Source organism: Pongo abelii, chromosome 23 (genome assembly GCF_028885655.2).
Source record: "Pongo abelii isolate AG06213 chromosome 23, NHGRI_mPonAbe1-v2.0_pri, whole genome shotgun sequence".
Classification (NCBI taxonomy): Eukaryota; Metazoa; Chordata; class Mammalia; order Primates; family Hominidae; genus Pongo; species Pongo abelii.
The window spans coordinates 24,134,403-24,152,611 of record NC_085929.1 but is presented as its reverse complement, the minus strand read 5'-3'; the positions used below and the strand labels follow the sequence as shown (position 1 = coordinate 24,152,611).

General features: G+C 45.8%; 1 protein-coding gene across 2 annotated transcripts in view; it reads left to right on the top strand.

Moving 5' to 3' along the window:
* Positions 1-7,253: 7,253 nt before the first annotated feature.
* ATP6V1E1 (ATPase H+ transporting V1 subunit E1) overlaps positions 7,254-18,209 on the top strand; it is a 37,524-nt gene continuing 26,568 nt past the window's right edge. Inside the window, exons 1-2 of one of the 2 annotated variants that reach the window (XM_063722741.1) lie at positions 7,254-7,473; positions 16,621-16,686. In XM_063722741.1, coding sequence (XP_063578811.1) covers positions 7,441-7,473; positions 16,621-16,686 — 99 coding nt within the window. In that variant the 5' untranslated portion in view covers positions 7,254-7,440. The remainder of the gene's footprint in view (positions 7,474-16,620; positions 16,687-18,209) is intronic. The other variant, XM_024239781.3, reaches the window with a different exon arrangement.

The following is an 18,209-nucleotide window of genomic DNA, read 5'->3' as shown; positions in this document are numbered from 1 at the left end:
ATCTCGGCTCACTGCACCCTCCGCCTCCTGGGCTCAAGTGATTCTCCAGCCTCAGCCTCCAAAGTAGCTGGGACTACAGGTACACACCACTATGCCCGGCTAAATTTTGTATTTTTAGTAGAGACGGGGTTTCACCGTGTTGGCCAGGCTGCTCTCGAACTCCTGACCCCAAGTGATCCACCCACCTCGGCCTCCCAAAGTGGTGGGATTACAGGCGTGAGTCACTGCGCCAGGCCACACATGGCTACTTTTTTAAAAATGTTTTTGTAGGCCAGGCGCGGTGGTTCACGCCTGTAATCCCAGCACTTTGGGAGGCCAAGGGGGACGGATCACGAGGTCAGGAGATGGAGACCATCCTGGCCAACACAGTGAAACCCTGTCTCTACTAAAATACAAAAAATTAGCCAGGCATGGTGGCACGCACCTTCAGTCCCAGCTACTGGGGAGGCTGAGGCAGAAGAATCACTTGAACCCGGGAGGCGGAGGTTGCAGTGAGCCGAGATCGCACCACTGCACTCCAGCCTGGGCGGCAGAGCTGGCGGCAGAGTGAGACTCTGTCTAAAAAAAAAAAAAAAAAAAGATTGTTTTTGTGGAAATGGGTATGTTCCCCAGGCTACTCACAAACTCTTAGCCTCAAGCAATTCTCCCATCTTGGCCTCCTAAAGCTCCTGGCCTTCCCTTTTTAATTTTATTTTTTGAATACGTATTTTGAGACTAGACACACAGGTCAATGGAACAGAATAGAAAACCCAGAATTGTTAACTAATTTTCAACAGAAGTGCTAAGGCATTTCAATGAGGATGAGGAAAGAGATTCTCTTTTCAGCAAATTGCATAAAATAATATAGCCCTTTTATAGAAATTATTTGACTCTAATCACAGCAGTTTATGGTATTTGGAGTTTTTTTATTTAATTTGTTTTTGTTTTTGTTTTAGTAGAGATGGGGTTTCACCATGTTGGCCAGGCTGGTCTCAAACTCCTGACCTTGTGATCCACCCGCCTCAGTCTCCCAAAGTGCTGGGATTACAGGCGTGAGCTACCACACCCAGCCCTTTTTTATTTAATTTTTTAGTTTTTTTTGGTAGAGATAGTGTCTTGCTGTATTGTCCAGGCTGGTCTTGAACTCGTGGCCTCAAGTGATCCACCTGCCTTGGCCTCCTGAAGTGCTGGGATTATAGGCATGAGCCTACTGCACCTGGTCAGTTTTGGGGGGAGTTTTGGACAGATTTTAATAGGCGCTACAGATCTCTAGCCTACAGCCTAATGTGGTTATCGACTCTAAACTAGACTCTACTCATTTTATTCATTTCCATTCATCAGTTGTTTGTTGCTTTTTTTTTTTTCCTTTTGAGACAGAGTCTCCACTTCCACTCTGTTACCCAGGCTAGAGTACAGTGATGTGATCATGACTTACTCTAGCCTCAACTTCCCAGGCTCAAGCAATCCTCTGGCCTCATCCTCCCAAGTAGCAAGGACTACAGGCATGCACCAGAATGCCTGGCTAATTTAAATTTTTCTTTGTAGAGGCAGGTGTCCCACTATGTTGCCCAGGCTGGTCTCAAACTCCTGGGCTCAAGTGATCCGCCTGCCTCAGCCTCCCAAAGTGCTAGGATTACAGGTGCCAGCTACCACGCCCTGGCCAATCAATTGTTTATTGAATCCCTGCCATTAACCAGGCAGTGTGCTGGGTGCTAGCAAAAGTGATGATGAGTACATCAGACATGGTCCCTCTTGTGAAGCTAACGTCTTAGTTGGAAAACCAGAAAAGAAAAACACTGAAACAGAAAAAAGTAAAAATAATTTAAGATGATGGCATGGGCCGGGTGCGATGGCTCACACCTGTAATCCCAACACTTTGGGAGCCTGAGGCAGGTGGATCATGAGGTCAGAAGTTCCAGACCAGCCTGGCCAACATAGTGAAACCTCATCTCTACTAAAAATACAAAAAATTAGCCAGGCATGGTGGCTCGTGCCTGTGGTCACAGCTACTCGGGAGACTAAGGCAGGTGAATCGCTTGAACCTGGGAGGTGGAGGTTGTGGTGAGCCGAGATCACTCCACTGCACTCCAGCCTGGGCAACAGAGTGAGACTCCGTCTCAAACAAAACAAAACAAAACCAAAAAAAGATGGTGTCATGTCCTGAAACAGACAAGGGACTGGAATAGAGAAGAAGGTGAGAGGGTGGCCAGGATAAGCTCTCCCCAAAGAGATTTTGAGACCTAAAGGATGAAAAACAAGTTAAGTGGTAAGCGGAGGAAAATAACTTCTCAAGCAGAAAACTTGATGTTTTCAAAAAAACGGAAAGGCAACCAGTAAAGCTTTGAGGTAGTGTGCAAAGGGAGGAGGGGTAATGAGGGCAGGCAAGTATACAGGGCCAGATCCAGCGGTCTCATCTACTAGAGCCAGTGGAAGGCTTCAGGAGCAAACGGAAGCCGTGACAGAGTTGTAAATTGGGGAGTGACTTGATGCCATCTGCCATCTAGGTTCTAAATCACTGTAGCATAGAAATTTGGTTGGAAAGAGGCAAAAAGTGCAGATGCCTAAGTTAGAGTTACTATTTTTTGGCTACGCTTTGTTTTTTCCTTTTCAAATTATTTGCTCAACATTTAAAGACAGATTATTTCCATTTACTTCTAGTCTTTCGCGCTTTGTCCTCCTGAGCAAACTCCAGAGTTAGCTTATTTATCCTGCTGATTCAGTATCTAGTAACCCTGCCTGGGAGTAGGTGAGAGCACATGAACCGTCCCTTTCTGACTAACCTGACAGGAATCTAGGCCAGTGACTTTGGTGAAGCCACAAACAGGCTTATCTAGGAGGGAGTTTTTTGAAACTTGTCTGAAAATATGTTTTAAAGTGTCTCCACAAGGCCTAAGAATGTAGGAGAAAATTACGTTTGGAAAACTACCAACTGGCTCATCTTTGCATGTATTCATAACAACTTTTTCCCTCCAGAGGTTATCTCTGTAAAGCTTACCACATTCTTTTCAGACAGGACCTGGCCTGTTCCTTGGTGAATCAGCAAAACTGAAGAAAATTGAGTTTTAAAGAGAAACTAACATGGGGGAGAAGTGGGTGCTGCAAAAGGGGATAGTAACTGTACCTACGATTTGTTTTTCAAGTGAAGTCTTGAAGTAAATGTGACAAATGTTAATTCTTAATTTTGGGTAGTGGTGCATGGTATGGGAATAAATTATTCTTTGTACTTTTTTCTATTTTCTAATGTCTCAAAATAAAAATAAGTAAATCGTGGTCAGGCGCAGTGGCTCATGCCTGTAATCCTAGCACTCTGGGAGGCTGAGGCGGGTGGATCACCTGAGGCCAGGAGTTCGAGACCAACCTGGCCAACATGGTGAAACCTTGTCTTTACTAAAAATACAAAAATTAGCTGGGCATGGTGGCATGTGCCTGTAGTCCCAGCTACTCGGGAGGCTGAGGCAGGAAAATTGCTTGAACCCGGGAGGCAGAGGTTGTAGTGAGCCAAGATCGCGCCACTGCACTCCAGCCTGGTGACAGAACAAGACTCCCATCTCCAAAAAAAAAGAAGAAGAAGAAGAATCATAAAGATTATCACACTGTTTTCCAAAAAACAAAAGCACAGTTGATCTAGACAGTGCTACATCCATTCCGGATATTAATTTCAGAAACAATTTGACATGTGGCATTAGACTGCTGCTTCTACTCCCCAAATCCTGTCATTTGCAGAACACTGTAAAAATACAGGAGAGATTGTAATCAAAATGCATTAATTCCACCTCAACCTGACCTAGGGATGCTAGAGGGTGGCATACTCCTGGAATCTGTTTTTTAGGACGATGAGGAATGAGGCTATTAATGCAAAAGATGAACAAAATTAGACAAATAATCCAATCTAATTTAGCTCAATAGTGATCAAGTTAAGGTCAATTGCATCAGTTTCTCTTGCCCTGTGTTATTGTTCTGTGACTAAATCCTTCCTTTATCCAGCATTATCAGTACTCTCAAATATGTATACCAATATGTACACCAATCTGTCCTACACTACAAGGAACATTGTGCACTAGTACAAATGGAAAAAATGGCAGCATGTATTAATAAATATATTAATAAATGGCAATGTTTATTGTCCTGTGGGTAAATCTTTCCTTTATCCAGCATTATCAGTATTCTTAAATATGTATACCAAATATGTATACCAATCTGTCATACAGTACAAGGAACATTGTACACTAGTACAAATGGGGAAAAAAATGGCAGCATGTATTAACAGCCTTCAAAATATGTGTACCAGCCAGGCGCCGTGGCTCACGCCTGTAATCCCAACACTTTGGGAGGCCAAGGCAGGCAGATCACGAGGTCAGGAGTTCGAGATCAGCCTGGCCAATATGGTGAAACCCCATCTCTACTAAAAATACAAAAATTAGCTGAGCGTGGTGGCACGCGCCTGTAGTCCCAGCTACACAGGAGGCTGAGGCAGAAGAATCACTTGAACCCGGGAGGTGGAGGTTGCAGTGAGCTGAGACCGCGCCACTGCACTCCAGCCTGGGCAACAATAGCGAAACTCCATCTCAAAAAAAAAAAAAAAAAAAAAAAAAAATATATATATATATATATATATATATATATATATATATATGTACCATTCCTACTAAAAGGACAAAGAGCTGAGGTGGGAGGATCCCCTGAGCCCAGGAGTTCGAGACTAGCCTGGCAAACACTGCAGGACTCTGTCTCAATTTTAAAAATAAAATTGAAAAAAAAGGACAAACGGACATCATGTACTTTCTGATGTGTTGCAAAGAGGACACAATATCACACATGTAGTACTCCTGCTATAATGCATAACCTGAATCTAATTATGAGGAAACTGTCAAAACCCAATTGAGGCCGGGCACGGTGGCTCACATCTGTCATCCCAGCACTTTGGGATGCCAAGGCAGGCAGATCATCTAAGCTCAGGAGTTCCAAGAACAGCCTGGCCAACGTGGCAAAACCCTGTTTCTACTAAAAATAAAAAATTAGCGGGGCGTGGTGGTAGGCGCCTGTAATCCCAGCTACTGGAGAGGCTGAGGCAGGAAAATCTCTTGAACCCAGGAGGCGGAGGTTGCAGTGAGCCGAGTTTGCACCACTGCACTCCAGCCTGAGCAACAGTCTTCTGTCTCAAAAAAAAAAAAAAAATTGAGTGATTTTCTACAACTGGCCTACATTCTTCAAAATGTCACTATCAAGAAAGATAAGTCTGAGGAAACTCTTCCATATTAAAGGAGACTAAAAAGACATGATCACTAATGCAGTAAGTGACCCTGGATCCAATCCAGGTTATAAAGGTTATAAAGTAAGGTTATAAGAAGGTTATAAAAGGTCAAAAAGTAAGGTTATTAAAAAAAGGTTATGGCTGGGCGCGGTGGCTCACGCCTGTAATCCCAGCACTTTGGGAGGTGGAGGCAGGCGGATCACCTGAGGTCGAGAGTTCAAGACCACCCTGGCCAACGTGTTCAAACCCCGTCTCTACTAAAAATGCAAAAATTAGCTGGGCGTGGTGGCAGGTGCCTGTAATCTCAGCTACTGGGGAGGCTGAGGCAGGAGAATCAATTGAACCCAGGAGGCGGAGGTTGTGGTGAGCCGAGATTCTGCCACTGCACTCTAGCCTGGGCAACAGAGCAAGACTCCATCTCAAAAAAAAAAAAAAAAAAAGAAAAAGAAGGCCGGGTGCAGTGGCTCACACCTGTAATCCCAGCACTCTGGGAGGCCGAGGCGGGTGGATCACGAGGTCAGCAGTTCAAGACCAGCCTGGCCAACACAGTGAAACCTCATCTCTACTAAAAATACAAAAATTAGCCAGGCATGGTGGCAGGCACCTGTAATCCCAGCTGCTTGGGAGGCTGAGAGAGGAGAATCACTTGATCCCGGGAGGCAGAGGTTATAGTGAGCCGACACTGTGCCATTGCACTCCAGCCTGGGAGACAGAGTGAGACTCCGCCTCAAAAAAAAAAGAAAGGGTTATAAAGTACATTGATGGATTGATGGGACACCACGCCTGTTAATTTTGTATTTTTAGTAGAGACTGGGGTTTCTCCATGTTGGTCAGGCTGGTCTCAAACTCCCGACCTCAGGTGATCTGCCCGCCTCAGCCTCCCAAAGTGGTGGGATTACAGGCGTGAGCCACCACGCCTGGCCCGGGACAAAGGAAATTAATGTTCAGCCTAGTAAACTATATTTCCTGAATTTGCTACATCCTCGTTCTTATGACACACTAAAATAGGAAGTGTGTATGTGTGTGTGTGTGTGTGTGTGTGTATGAAAATAAAGGGTTAATGTACATGTAGCAAAACGTTAACAATTGTTGAATCTAGGTGAAGGGAGGTCAATGCAGTATTCTTACAAGTTACTATATCTCAAATTTCTTCAAGATAAAAAGCTAATAAAAATGGTGGGTAACCATAGCACAGTAAAAAGAAAAAAGTGGGTGTACCATTTGACCTCTTATTCTACTATTAGGAGTCAGTCTATCCTAAAGATAAAGGAATTTTCAAAAGTTTTTGCCTTTGGAATTTTGGGGGAAAAAACGGGCTTGAGGTAAATCCAAACAAAAACAAATGAGCCTGGGGGGATTTCTGTCCTAATATTCCTCTAAATGGGACCTGGGAAGGCTTGTGAAAAATATATAGGCTATCTCAGAAAATTTCCAAATAAATTATGTAGCTGCTCCACCCTAATAAGGAAGTTGAGCATAGCTTCCCACTCCCTAGGTGTGGGCTTTGTATAGTGGCTTCCTTCCTAAGACTACAGTATGGAAAGGGGGTTAAAAAAAGGAACTTCAGAGTGGAGAAACCTACAAACCCTACTTTATTCAGGTAATCAAGGTTGACATGAATAGTCAGAAATCATGTATCTCCTTTTTTTTTCTTTTGGTAGAGACGGGGTTCCTCTATGTTGTCCAGGCTGGTCTCGAACTGTCAAGCGATACACCCGCCTTGGTCTCCCAAAGTCTCAGGATTGCAGGCGTGAGCCACCACGCCCGGCCAACAATCATGTACCCCAAACCCTGTGTAACTATGCGAAAAATTCCAATAAAGGCGCATTCTCCAATATACCTAACCAGTACTCCTCAAAACAGCCCGACTAATTTCAGATAGAGGAACTCCTTATCTTTTCTTCCTCCTACCCAAGATCCTAGTTTAGGAAAAAAACACCGGTCAGGTCACGAGTCAGCGACGTAGAAGGACCAGACGACGCGCCCACAGGCCAGGACAGGGCGGGACTTCCTGGACGCCGCTCTCTTCCCATTGGCTGAGAAGGGTCATGCGGATGAACTGTGCAGTCACCTGGCAGGAACCGGAACCCGCGGTTATAAAGTAAAGGAAACCGAGATCTGCGCAGGGGTTCCCTTTGCCGATTCCTCTCACCTCACCTTTCAAACCTAAACTCGAGCCTGCTGCTCACCGGCCTAGCATTGCTCTCGCCATGGCTCTCAGCGATGCTGACGTGCAAAAGCAGGTGAGGGGCTTGGTTGGGTCTTGCGAAGCCGCGGCGGCAGTCCCGGGGAGTGGGGTGGAGCCCGGCTAGGGGAGGCCGCGGGCCTTGAGCCGCCCAGATGCCGCAGGAAGGTCCCTTGCTCCAAGTCACCAGATCCAAGAGGTCGGCCTGAGGACGGAGATTTGCCTCGCAGCTCATGTGACTTTTGCTCGGGTCTTGCGCACTGCCCGCTTGCCTGCGCACTGCCTTCTTGAACGCCCTGGCTCTTTGCTTCCCACCTCAGCATTCCCTGTTTTCCAAGGGTATTCACTGTGCCTAGTCGGACAGAGATCTGTGCAAGGATTGAAAACAGCTTTGTGGCCAGGGGCAGTGGCTCACGCCTGTAATCCCAGTACTTTGGGAGGCCGAGGCTGCCGGATCACCTGAGGTCAGGAGTCCGAGACTAGCCTGGCCGAAATGGTGAAACCCCGGTCTCTACTAAAAATAGAAAATTAGCCGGACGTGGTGGCGCGCGCCTGTAATCCCACCTACTCGGGAAGCTGAGGAAGTAGAATCGCTTGAACCCGGGAGGCGGAGGTTGCAGTGAGCCGAGATCGCGCCATTGCACTCCAGCATGGGCGACAGGGCGAGACTCCCTCTGAAAAAAAAAAAAAAAAAGAAAGGAAGAAAAAAAAAACAGGCTTGTCACTTATTTTTTTTAACCCTGAGGGAAGTGCTTAAGGCTATATGATAGGAAAGAAACAGTGCGAAGGGAAGAGACCTGCTTCCAACCAGTGTTGTTTTGACAAGGTCGTTCACTTTATGAACTGTGTTTTTTTCTTTCTTTTTTTTTTTTGAGACGGAGTCCCGCACTGTCGCCCAGGCTGGAGTGCGAGGGCGCGATCTAGGCTCACTGCAACCTCCGCCTTCCGGGTTCAAGCGATTCTCCTGCCTCAGCCTCCCTAGAAGCTGAGATTACAGGCTCGCGCCCCACGCCCGGCTAATTTTTGTATTTTTTTTAGTAGAGGCGGGGTTTCACCATATTGGCCTGGCTGGTCTGGAACTCCTGACCTCAGGTGATCCGCCCACCTGGGCCTCCCAAAGTGCTGGGATTACAGGCATGAGCCACCGCGCCAGGCCTGTGTGTACTGTTAATCTTCATTTTGGGGAAGTCCCCTCTATCATAATGGATTGTAATGATTGGTCTCCCACTAATGTGTGTGTTAACATTTGTGAAATACAGGCTGGGGCCCGGCGCGGTGGCTCACGTCTGTAATCCCAGCACTTTGGGAGGCTGAGGAGGGCGGATCACCTGAGGTCAGGAGTTCGAGACGATCCTGGCCAGCATGGTGAAACCCCATCTCTATTAAAAATACAAAAAATTAGCCGGGCATGGTAGCAGGCGCCTGTAGTCCCAGCTACTCGGGAGGCTGAGGCAGGAGAATGGCGTGAACCCGGGAGGCCGAGCGAGCCTAGGCGACAGAGCGAGACTCCGTCTCAAAAAAAAAAAAAAAAAAAAAAAAGATTGTCTGGGCGTAGTGGGGTGCGCCTGTAGTCCCAGCTACTCAGGAGGCAGAGGCAGGAGAATCGCTTGAACCCGGCAGGCGGAGGTTGCAGTGAGCCAAGATCGTGCCACTGCATCCCAGCCTGGGCGACAGAGTGAGACTCCATCTCAAAAAATCATAATATTAATAAACACAAATACATGCCAGGTGCGGTGGCTCACACCTGTAGCCCCCAGCATTTTGGGAGGCTGAAATGGGAGGATCGCTTGATCCCAGGAGTTCAAGACCAGCCTGGGCAACATAGACCTTATCTCTAAAAAAATTTTTCTTAAAAAATAAGCCAGGCTGTCTGGGCACTGTTGCTCATGCCTGTAATCCCAGCACTTTGGAAGGCCGAGGTGGGTGGATCACCTGTGGTCAGGAGTTCCAGAGCAGCCTGGCCAACGTGGCAAAACCCTGTCTCTACTAAAAATACAAAATTAGCGGGGCGTGCTGGCACATGCCTGTAATCCCAACTACTAGGAGGCTGAGGCAGGAGAATTTCTTGAATCCGGGAGGTGGAGGTTTTGGTGAGGCTAGATTGCACCATTGTGCTCCAGCCTGGGCAACAGAGCGAGACTGTCTCAAAAAAAAAGAAAAAGTTGCCAGGTGTGGTGAGGCACACATGTGCTCCTAGCTACTAGGGAGGCTGATGTGGGAGAATCATTTGAGCCCAGGAGGTCGAGGCTGCAGTGAGCTATGATCATGCCACTGTGCTCCATCCTGGGTGACAGAGCAAAAGACCCTGTCTCTAAAAAAATAAAATAAACAAAAATGTGTCAAATGGAAGACTCCTTTTTCTTTTCTTTCTTTCTTTTTTTTTTTTTTTTTTAAATACAGAGTCTCGTTCTGTTGCCCGGGCTGGAGTGCAGTGGCACAGTCTTGGCTCAACTGCAAGCTCCACCTCCTGGGTTCACGCCATTCTCCTGCCCCAGCCTCCCGAGAAGCTGAGACTACAGCCCGCCACCACGCCTGGCTGATTTTTTCTATTTTTTAGTAGAGATGGGGTTTCACCGTGTTAGCCAGGATGGTCCTGATCTCCCGACCTCGTAATCTGCCTGCCTCGGCCTCCCAAAGGGCTGGGATTACAGGCGTGAGCCACCGCACCTGGCCAGGACCCCTTTTGCTTACATTTAGGAGCCTCAGTGCCTAACGGTGTTTGGCACCAAGTAGATGTATCAGAGTTTATGGGAAGAAATTGTTATGGAAGTCGTGAATCCACATCAGTTTTGAAAGTGTGTAATCAGTCCTGGGAAACTTTTTTTTTTTTTTTAAGTGCCATACCTTCAAGTCTGTAGGTATTAAGAATTTTGTCATGCAAAACACTCTCAGGGAAATATAGTAGCAGTTTATAAGCCTATAACTAACAAACCAGAATCCTTGCATTTAGTAATCATATTGCTGATAGATTTTTCAGAGAAGGAAGTTTAAGGCTGCAGTTTAATTTGCACATAGTTTAGAGAACTAAGTCCTTTTTTTTCTGAAGTACTGTGCTAGGAAAATTCTCTTACTAAAGCACACTCACTGTCTTATGAATCTTCTGAGATGAGCAATAAAATGTTTTCCTGACCAGCTCACGCCTGTAATCCCAGCACTTTGGGAGGCTGAGGCGGGCAGATCACCTGAGGTCAGGAGGTTGAGACCAGCCTGACCAACGTGGAGAAACCCTGTCTCTACTAAAATTCAAAATTAGCCGGGTGAGGTGGTGCATGCCTGTAATCTCAGCAACTCAGGAGGCTGAGGCAGGAGAATCGCTTGAACCCGGAGGTTGCAGCGAGCCGAGATCGTGCCATTGTACTCCAGCCTGGGCAACAAGAGTGAAACTCGGTCTCAAAAAAAAAAGAAAAAAAAGTTTTTCCTTGGATGTTTCCATTTCCTTGAAAATGTTTTTTCATTTTATTCTTAACCTAATATGCACTAAGACGAGTGGGTATTTCTTCTTCGTTTTATGGTTCTGCTAATGCCAAAAGGTAAATAGAGATGATAAAATTAGTGTCTATAGAAAAGTTTAAGAAATCATACAATATTCTTACAGAACGAAAGGGTTTTTTTAAACCTTTTTCACTGCTTCTTCTGTTCACTGCTGCTTCTGTTTCTTTCAATATAGGAAAAGCTTGATGCAGGGGAAAAGTAAATGCCCTCCATATACTCTTAGTGGTCACAATGCTAATTCTCTCCCTCTTGTTCCTTTTCTTCTCTCCTTGTCATAATATATTGAAGACTAAGGCTTCCACAGGAAAAACTAGTATAAAGATAAAGCTATAGTTGCTTGGAATCTAGATCAAAATAATTTTTTTGAGACAGAGTCTTGCTTTGTCGCCTAGGCTGGAGTGCAGTGGCGCGATCTCAGCTCGCTGCAACCTCTGCCTCCTGGGTTCAAGCGATTCTCCTGTCTCAGCCTCTCCAGTAGCTGGGACTACAGGCGTATGTCACCACACCCGGATAATTTTTTTGTATTTTTAGTACACATGGGAATTCGCCATGTTGGCCAGGCTGGTCTTGAACTCCCAACCTCAGGTGATCCGCCCACCTTGGCCTCCAAAGTGCTGGGATTATAGGCGTGAGCCACTGCGCATGGCCTATTTTTTCTTTTTTTTGAGACAGTCTCGCTCTCTTGCCCAGCCTGAAGTGCCATGGCATGATCTCAGCTCACTGCAGCCTCCGCCTCCCGGGTTCAAGCGATCCTCCTGCCTCAGCCTCCTGAGTACCAGGGATTACTGGTGCCCGCCACCACGCTCAGCTAATTTTTGTATTTTTAGTAGAGATGGGGTTTCACCATGTTGTCCAGGCTGGTCTCGAACTCCTGACCTCATGATCCGCCCACCTCCGCCTCCCAGAGTGTTGGGATTACAGGCGTCAGCCACCACACCCATCCTATTTTTTATTTATGTAAAATTGAAAGAAGGAATCTTGTCTGTTTCCTATAACAGTTCATGCTACATGAAAGCTCGATGAGGACAGTGTGTGTTGTTTACTGTATTCTCATAAGTAAATAGACGAAGCACTAAGCCCATAGTAGATGCTTAATAAATCCTGAATTCTCTGACTTCTCCATTGCACAAAAATATTTGTGTATATTTGCTTTTTTCCTGGGGAGTATGGTAATTTATTTCATCAAATTTACAAAGAAACCTGACTCTAAAAACCTTAATTACTGAGCAGGAAGAAGAAACTGTTTTTTTAAAGGTCAAATTTTCTGCCTTAGGGGTGGAGTTAAATGTCCTTAAGGGGTTGACTATATCTCTTCTTGGAACTCTTAAAAGAATATGATCATGTTAACTGTAAATAGGCTTCTGACCTGGGTTATAATTGGTGCAATTTGCTCTAGGCTGTGCTGGTCTGGTCAAATCTGGTAGCCAAGGGTTCAGCAGAGTGCTAAAGGCAGATAATCCAGGTCCGAATCAGGGTTCACCTTTAGAGGCCAAACTTGCAGCATTTATAAACACCGGTTTTGATTACTGTATTTAGTTAAATGACTTTTTTTTTTTTTTTTTTTGAGACAGAGTCTTGCTCTGTCACCCAGGCATGATCTCAGCTCGCTGCAACCTCCACCTCCCAGGTTCAAGTGATTCTCCTGCCTCAGCCTCCTGAGTAGCTAGGATTGCAGGCGCCCGCCACCACGCGTGGCTAATTTTTGTATTTTTAGTAGAGACCGGGTTTCACCATGTTGGTCAGGCTGGTCTTGAACTCCTGACCTCGTGATCCGCCCGGATTGGGCTCCCAAAGTGCTGGGATTACAGGCGTGAGCCCAGCTAGTTAAATGACTTAAAATTCCAGATAGAATAAGTTCAGTGAGACTTCAAACTAAACTTGTAGACAGCATTACCATGACCCCTCTCATACTCCCAAATTTGTGAGGCTCATCTTTTAAGCAAGGTCAGTGATTTCCCACACATGTAGGTCTGGATTAGGTATCCCAAATATTTCAAGGCTCAAGATATTGTAAGTACCGTGTTATCTATAACATAGGTTTGATCATCATAACTTTTTGGCTTCTTAAAAGTAGGATTGGAAACACGATGGTGGCCACAGAAGTTGGAATCCACTGAGTGTGTAACAACTCACCTGCCAAAATAAGAAAAAAAAGAAAAGTAGGGTGGCCTCAAGATTTTTGATAAAACAAAAAAACTGTCCCTTCTAAAATCCTCCTATATGTTTTTTGTTTCATTTTGTTTTGTTTTTTTTGAGACGGAGTTTCGCTCTTCTTGCCCAGGCTGGAGTGCAGTGGCACAATCTCTGCCTACCACAACCTCCGCCTCCTGGTTCAAGCAATTCTCCTGCCTCAGCCTCCTGAGTAGCTGAGATTACAGGCATGCACCACCATGCCCAGCTAATTCTTTGTATTTTTAGTAGAGATGGGGTTTCTCCATCTTGGCCAGGCTGGTCTCAAACTCCCAACCTCAGGTGATCTACCCACCTTGGCCTCCCAGGGTCTTGGGATTACAGGCGTGAGCCACCGTGCCCAGGCAGTAGTGTTTTCTTTTCTTTCTTTTTTTTTTTTTTCATTATACTTTAAGTTCTGAGATACATGTGCAGAATGTGCAGGTTTGTTACATAGTGATACACGTGCCATGGTGGTTTGCTGCACCCATCAACCCGTCATCTACATTAGGTATTTCTCCTAATGCTATCCCTCCCCTAACTCCCCACCCAGTAGTGCTTTCTTAATTCGTTTTGGTACACCTATGTATACTTAAGATTTATGATATCTTGTGTTATATGGAGAAGCTGCTATGGGGATTGTTTACAGACTGTTAAACCCTAAAAAGTACCTGGGATACCTTGTATTCCTTAGAAGTCTTGAAACTCCCAACAGATTTGCATTCATTCACAAATTTTTTTGAGCACCTCCTATGGTGGTGGTTGTTCCATGTTCTGGGTTCACATTGGCATAAAAGACAAGATCCCTGTAGTCAGTGGTGCTTACCTTTTAGTAGGATAATTAATAAACAAAACGAATTAATGACCTAGAGATCCTACATCAATTTTTAGCTTTTTTTTCTTTTTGGATTTCATCACTCATTTCAGGTAGAGCCCTTAGGAAATGAAGCTACCATCCCATCCCACAACCAGTGAGTTTGATGAGCTGTGTTGGTTGGATTTTTACTTGGGTATATTTTATATCTGCCACAAGAGATGATACTTCATTTATGAGTCTAAGTTGGATTAGTCATCCCAAGCCCCATTCAGAAGCCTTCACTGGACTTTGTTTTCCAATTGTAGCTGGTGATCTAGGAACCTTTAACAAGTTCCTAGCCTCGTAGTTCAGCTGAGGATAGGGACAAATAAGCAACAATTGCAAGTTTAGATGCCATGGTAGAGGAAGTACAAAGTACTCTAGGTACAGGAAAGATTTCCCTAAGGAGGTGATAGTTATACAAGCTGAGGCCCAAAAAGTTAGCTGAGTGAAGAGGAGAAGGAAGAATGTTCCAAGTGGAAGGAACAGCGTGTTTGAAATCTTGGAGATGAGAAAGAATGGTGAGCTCAGGGAAGTGAAATAAGTTTAGTATGGCAGGAAGTAAGAGTCTGAAGATGGTGAGTAGTGAAGGGTTTGTTGTTTCATATGATGCTTGAAAGGTAAGCAGTGGGCTGAGTATGGTGGCTCACACGTGAAATCCCAGCACTTTGGGAAGCCAAGGCAGGTGGATCGCTTGAGCCCAGTAGTTCAAGACCAGCCTGGAGAACATGGCGAAACCCCTCTCTACAAAAAAATACAAAAATAAGCTGGACGTGGTGACACGCCCCTGTGGTCCCAGCCACGGGGGCAGGGGAGCTAAGGTGGCAGGATCGCTTGAGCTGTAGAAGGCGGAGGTCACAGTGAGGCGAGACTGTGCCATTGCACTCTAGCCTGGGAGACAGAGACCCTGTCTCAAAAAGACAGATAAGCAGTGATAAGATCCTGTACCTTCTAAAATCTTTATCTTAAACGGGGGTAGAGTGTTACATGAAAAGATAGGCATTTTGAAAGCATCTCTCTGGTGGCAATGTAGAGTGGATTAGAAAGAACAGGAATAGTGGCAGGAAGACAGATTTGGAAGCTGTTGTAGTAATTTAGCTGAGAGGAGATGATGGCGAGGACTATGGTAGTCCATCCGACGAGGGAGCGACGTGGGCAAGGTAAAGAACTATTTTTTTTTTTTTTTAGACGGAGTCTCGCTCTGTCACCCAGGCTGGAGTGCAGTGGTGCGATCTCGGCTCACTGCAAGCTTCGCCTCCCGGGTTCACGCCATTCTCCTGCCTCAGCCTCCCGAGTAGCTGGGACTACAGGCGCCCGCCACCATGTCTGGCTAATTTTTTGTAGTTTTAGTAGAGATGGGGTTTCACCGTGTTAGCCAGGATGGTCTGGATCTCCTGACCTCGTGATCCGCCCACCTCAGCCTCCCAAAGTGCTAGGATTACAGGCGTGAGCCACCGCACCTGGCCGGTAAAGAACTATTAAGAGAGAATTAATAGAACTTGGTGACTGGTTGGATATAAGGACTGAGATAGGAGGAATAGTCACAGTTGGGTGTTGGTGCTGATACCTGAGAGAGAGCTCAAAGTGAGAAGTAGGGAGAGGAGTGGTGAGCAGTTCCGTATTGAATGTGTTGAATTTAGATTACTATGAGTAGGATGTTCAAAAAGAGCTGTCTAGGAGGCAGAGTGGAAGAGTATGGCCCCAATGGAGACTGGAGAGGAGAACAGGAGGAAGTCTTGGAAGCAAAAGGAAGATTGTTAGAGAAGGAAGGTTGCTCGCCGGTGCCTCACGCCTATAATCCCAGCACTTTGGGAGGCTGAGGTGGGTGGATCACGGGGCCAGGAGATCGAGACCATCCTGGCTAACATGGTGAAACCCCGTCTCTACTAAAAATACAAAAAATTAGCCGGGCGTGGTGGCGGGCGCCTGTAGTCCCAGCTACTCGGGAGGCTGAGGCAGGAGAATGGCCTGAACCCGGGAGGCAGAGCTTGCAGTGAGCCGATATCACCCCACTGCACTCGAGCCTGGGCGGCAGAGCGAGACTCTGTCTCAAAAAAAAAAGGGAAGGTTGCTGAACACATCAACTGATGCTGAAAGATCAAGTAAGAAAAGGCCAAGATCAAGGGGCGAGGAGATTGTCACTTTATGAGAGAACTGTCAGTGGAGTACAGAGAAGGGTGCAAGTGAGACTGCAGTGTTGAGAGAAAGAGGTAGTAAGTTGAAAGTGTAAATATAGATAGCTCTTCAGCATACTTTCTTAGAGGTGGAGAAGAGAAAGGGAGGGTGCTGGCTAACTTGTATTACAAGTTCTTTGAGAGAAGGATGAATGTCCTATTTATCTCTGTTATTGAGTATTGTATCTGGTCTATTTTCTTGAACAAATTTTAGATCCTAAGGTTCCTGAGAATGGGAATGATCTCACTTATCCTTGTACTCAGTGCCTAGCACAATATGCATTCAGTAAGTAAGTGATTGACTTTTTAAAATTTTTTAGTAGAGACGGGGTATCACTATGTAGTCCAGACTAGTCTCCAGCTCCTGGCCTAAAGCAATCCTCCCTCCTTGGCCCCCAGAGTGGTAGGAATACGGGCGTGAGCCACTGCACCTACCTGTGATTGCTTGTTCAATGAATCAGAAAAGATATTTCCATCTTGTTGAACTAAAAAATAAAACTTTTTTTCCTTATAGATAAAGCATATGATGGCTTTCATTGAACAAGAAGCCAATGAGAAAGCAGAAGAAATAGATGCAAAGGTGAGATTTATTTTCTAGTCTTAAGAAGTTATCAAGGTTTCCATATTGTTTTGCTTTGCTAAATAATATTGTTAGTAAAACTGTTTAACAACAGATTGCATCGGACTGATAAAAATGTCTCTTCCTTCCCTCCCTCCCTCCCTTCCTTCCTTCCTTCATTTTTTGTTTTGTTTTGTTTTTTGTTTTTTTGAGACCGAGTTTCACTCTTGTTGCCTAGGCTGAAGTGCAATGGCGCGATCTCGGCTCACTGCAACCTCCGCCTCCCAGGTTTAAGTGATTCTCCTACCTCAGCCTCCCGAGTAGCTGAGATTACAGGCATGTGCCGCCACAGCCAGCTAATATTTGTATTTTTAGTAGATACGGGGTTTCACCATGTTGGCCAGGATGGTCTCAATCTCTTGACCTTGTGATCCGCCTGCCTCGTCCTCCCCAAGTGCTGGGATTACAGGTATAAGCCCCAGTGCCTGGCCCCTTCTTTAATTTTGAGACAGAGTCTCGCTTCGTCACCGGGACTGCAGTGCAGTGGCGTGATCTCAGCTCACTGCAACCTCTGCCTCCTGGGTTCAAGCGATTCTCCTGCCTCAGCCTCCCAAGTAGCTGGGACTACAGGCATGCAACATCACACCTGTCTCAATTTTTGTATTTTTAGTAGAGACAGGGTTTCACCATGTTGGCTAGGCTGGTCTTGAACTCCTGACCGCAGATGATCCACCCGCTTGGGCCTCCCAAAGTGCTGGGATTACAGGTGTGAAACACCGTGCCCAGCCTTATTTATTTACTTTTTTTTTTGAGATGGAGTCTTGCTCTGTCGCCCAGGCTGGAGTGCAGCAGCCAGATCTCGGCTCACTGCAAGCTCCACCTCCCGGGTTCGCGCCATTCTCTTGCCTCAGCCTCCCGAGTAGCTGGGATTACAGACACCCACCACCACGCCTGGCTAATTTTTTGTATTTTTAGTCGAGACGAGGTTTCACCACATTAACCAGGATGGTCTCGATCTTCTGACCTCGTGATCTGCCCGCCTTGGCCTCCCAAAGTGCTGGGATTACAGGCGTGAGCCACCGCGCCCGGCCTTTATTTACTTTTTAATTTAAATTTTACCTTAATAAGTTCCTCATTGGAAATGTCTGTATCTTTAACATTAAAAAATAAATTTTCCCTTCTAATTGTTGTGATGCCAATAAGTGTCCTGAAATTTTATGTTAGAGGGTTGAAAAGTAATGGATGATTCATTTTCTCATGGAAACCAAAATTCAGATATTTAACAACTGTGGCGAACTGTGATAGGTGACTAGAGAAGGTTGTAGTGTTTCATTGTTTAGCTTTTTTGTTAATCTGTGCTCATTGCAGAAAAGTAAAGTTTGGGCCGGGATTGGTGGCTCACGCCTGTAATCCCAGCACTTTGGGAGGCCAGGGCAGGCGGATCACCTGAGGTCAGGAGTTCAAGACCAGCCTGGCCAACATGGTGAAACCCCGTGTCTACTAAAAATACAAAAATTAGCTGGGCATGGTGATGCGTGCCTGTC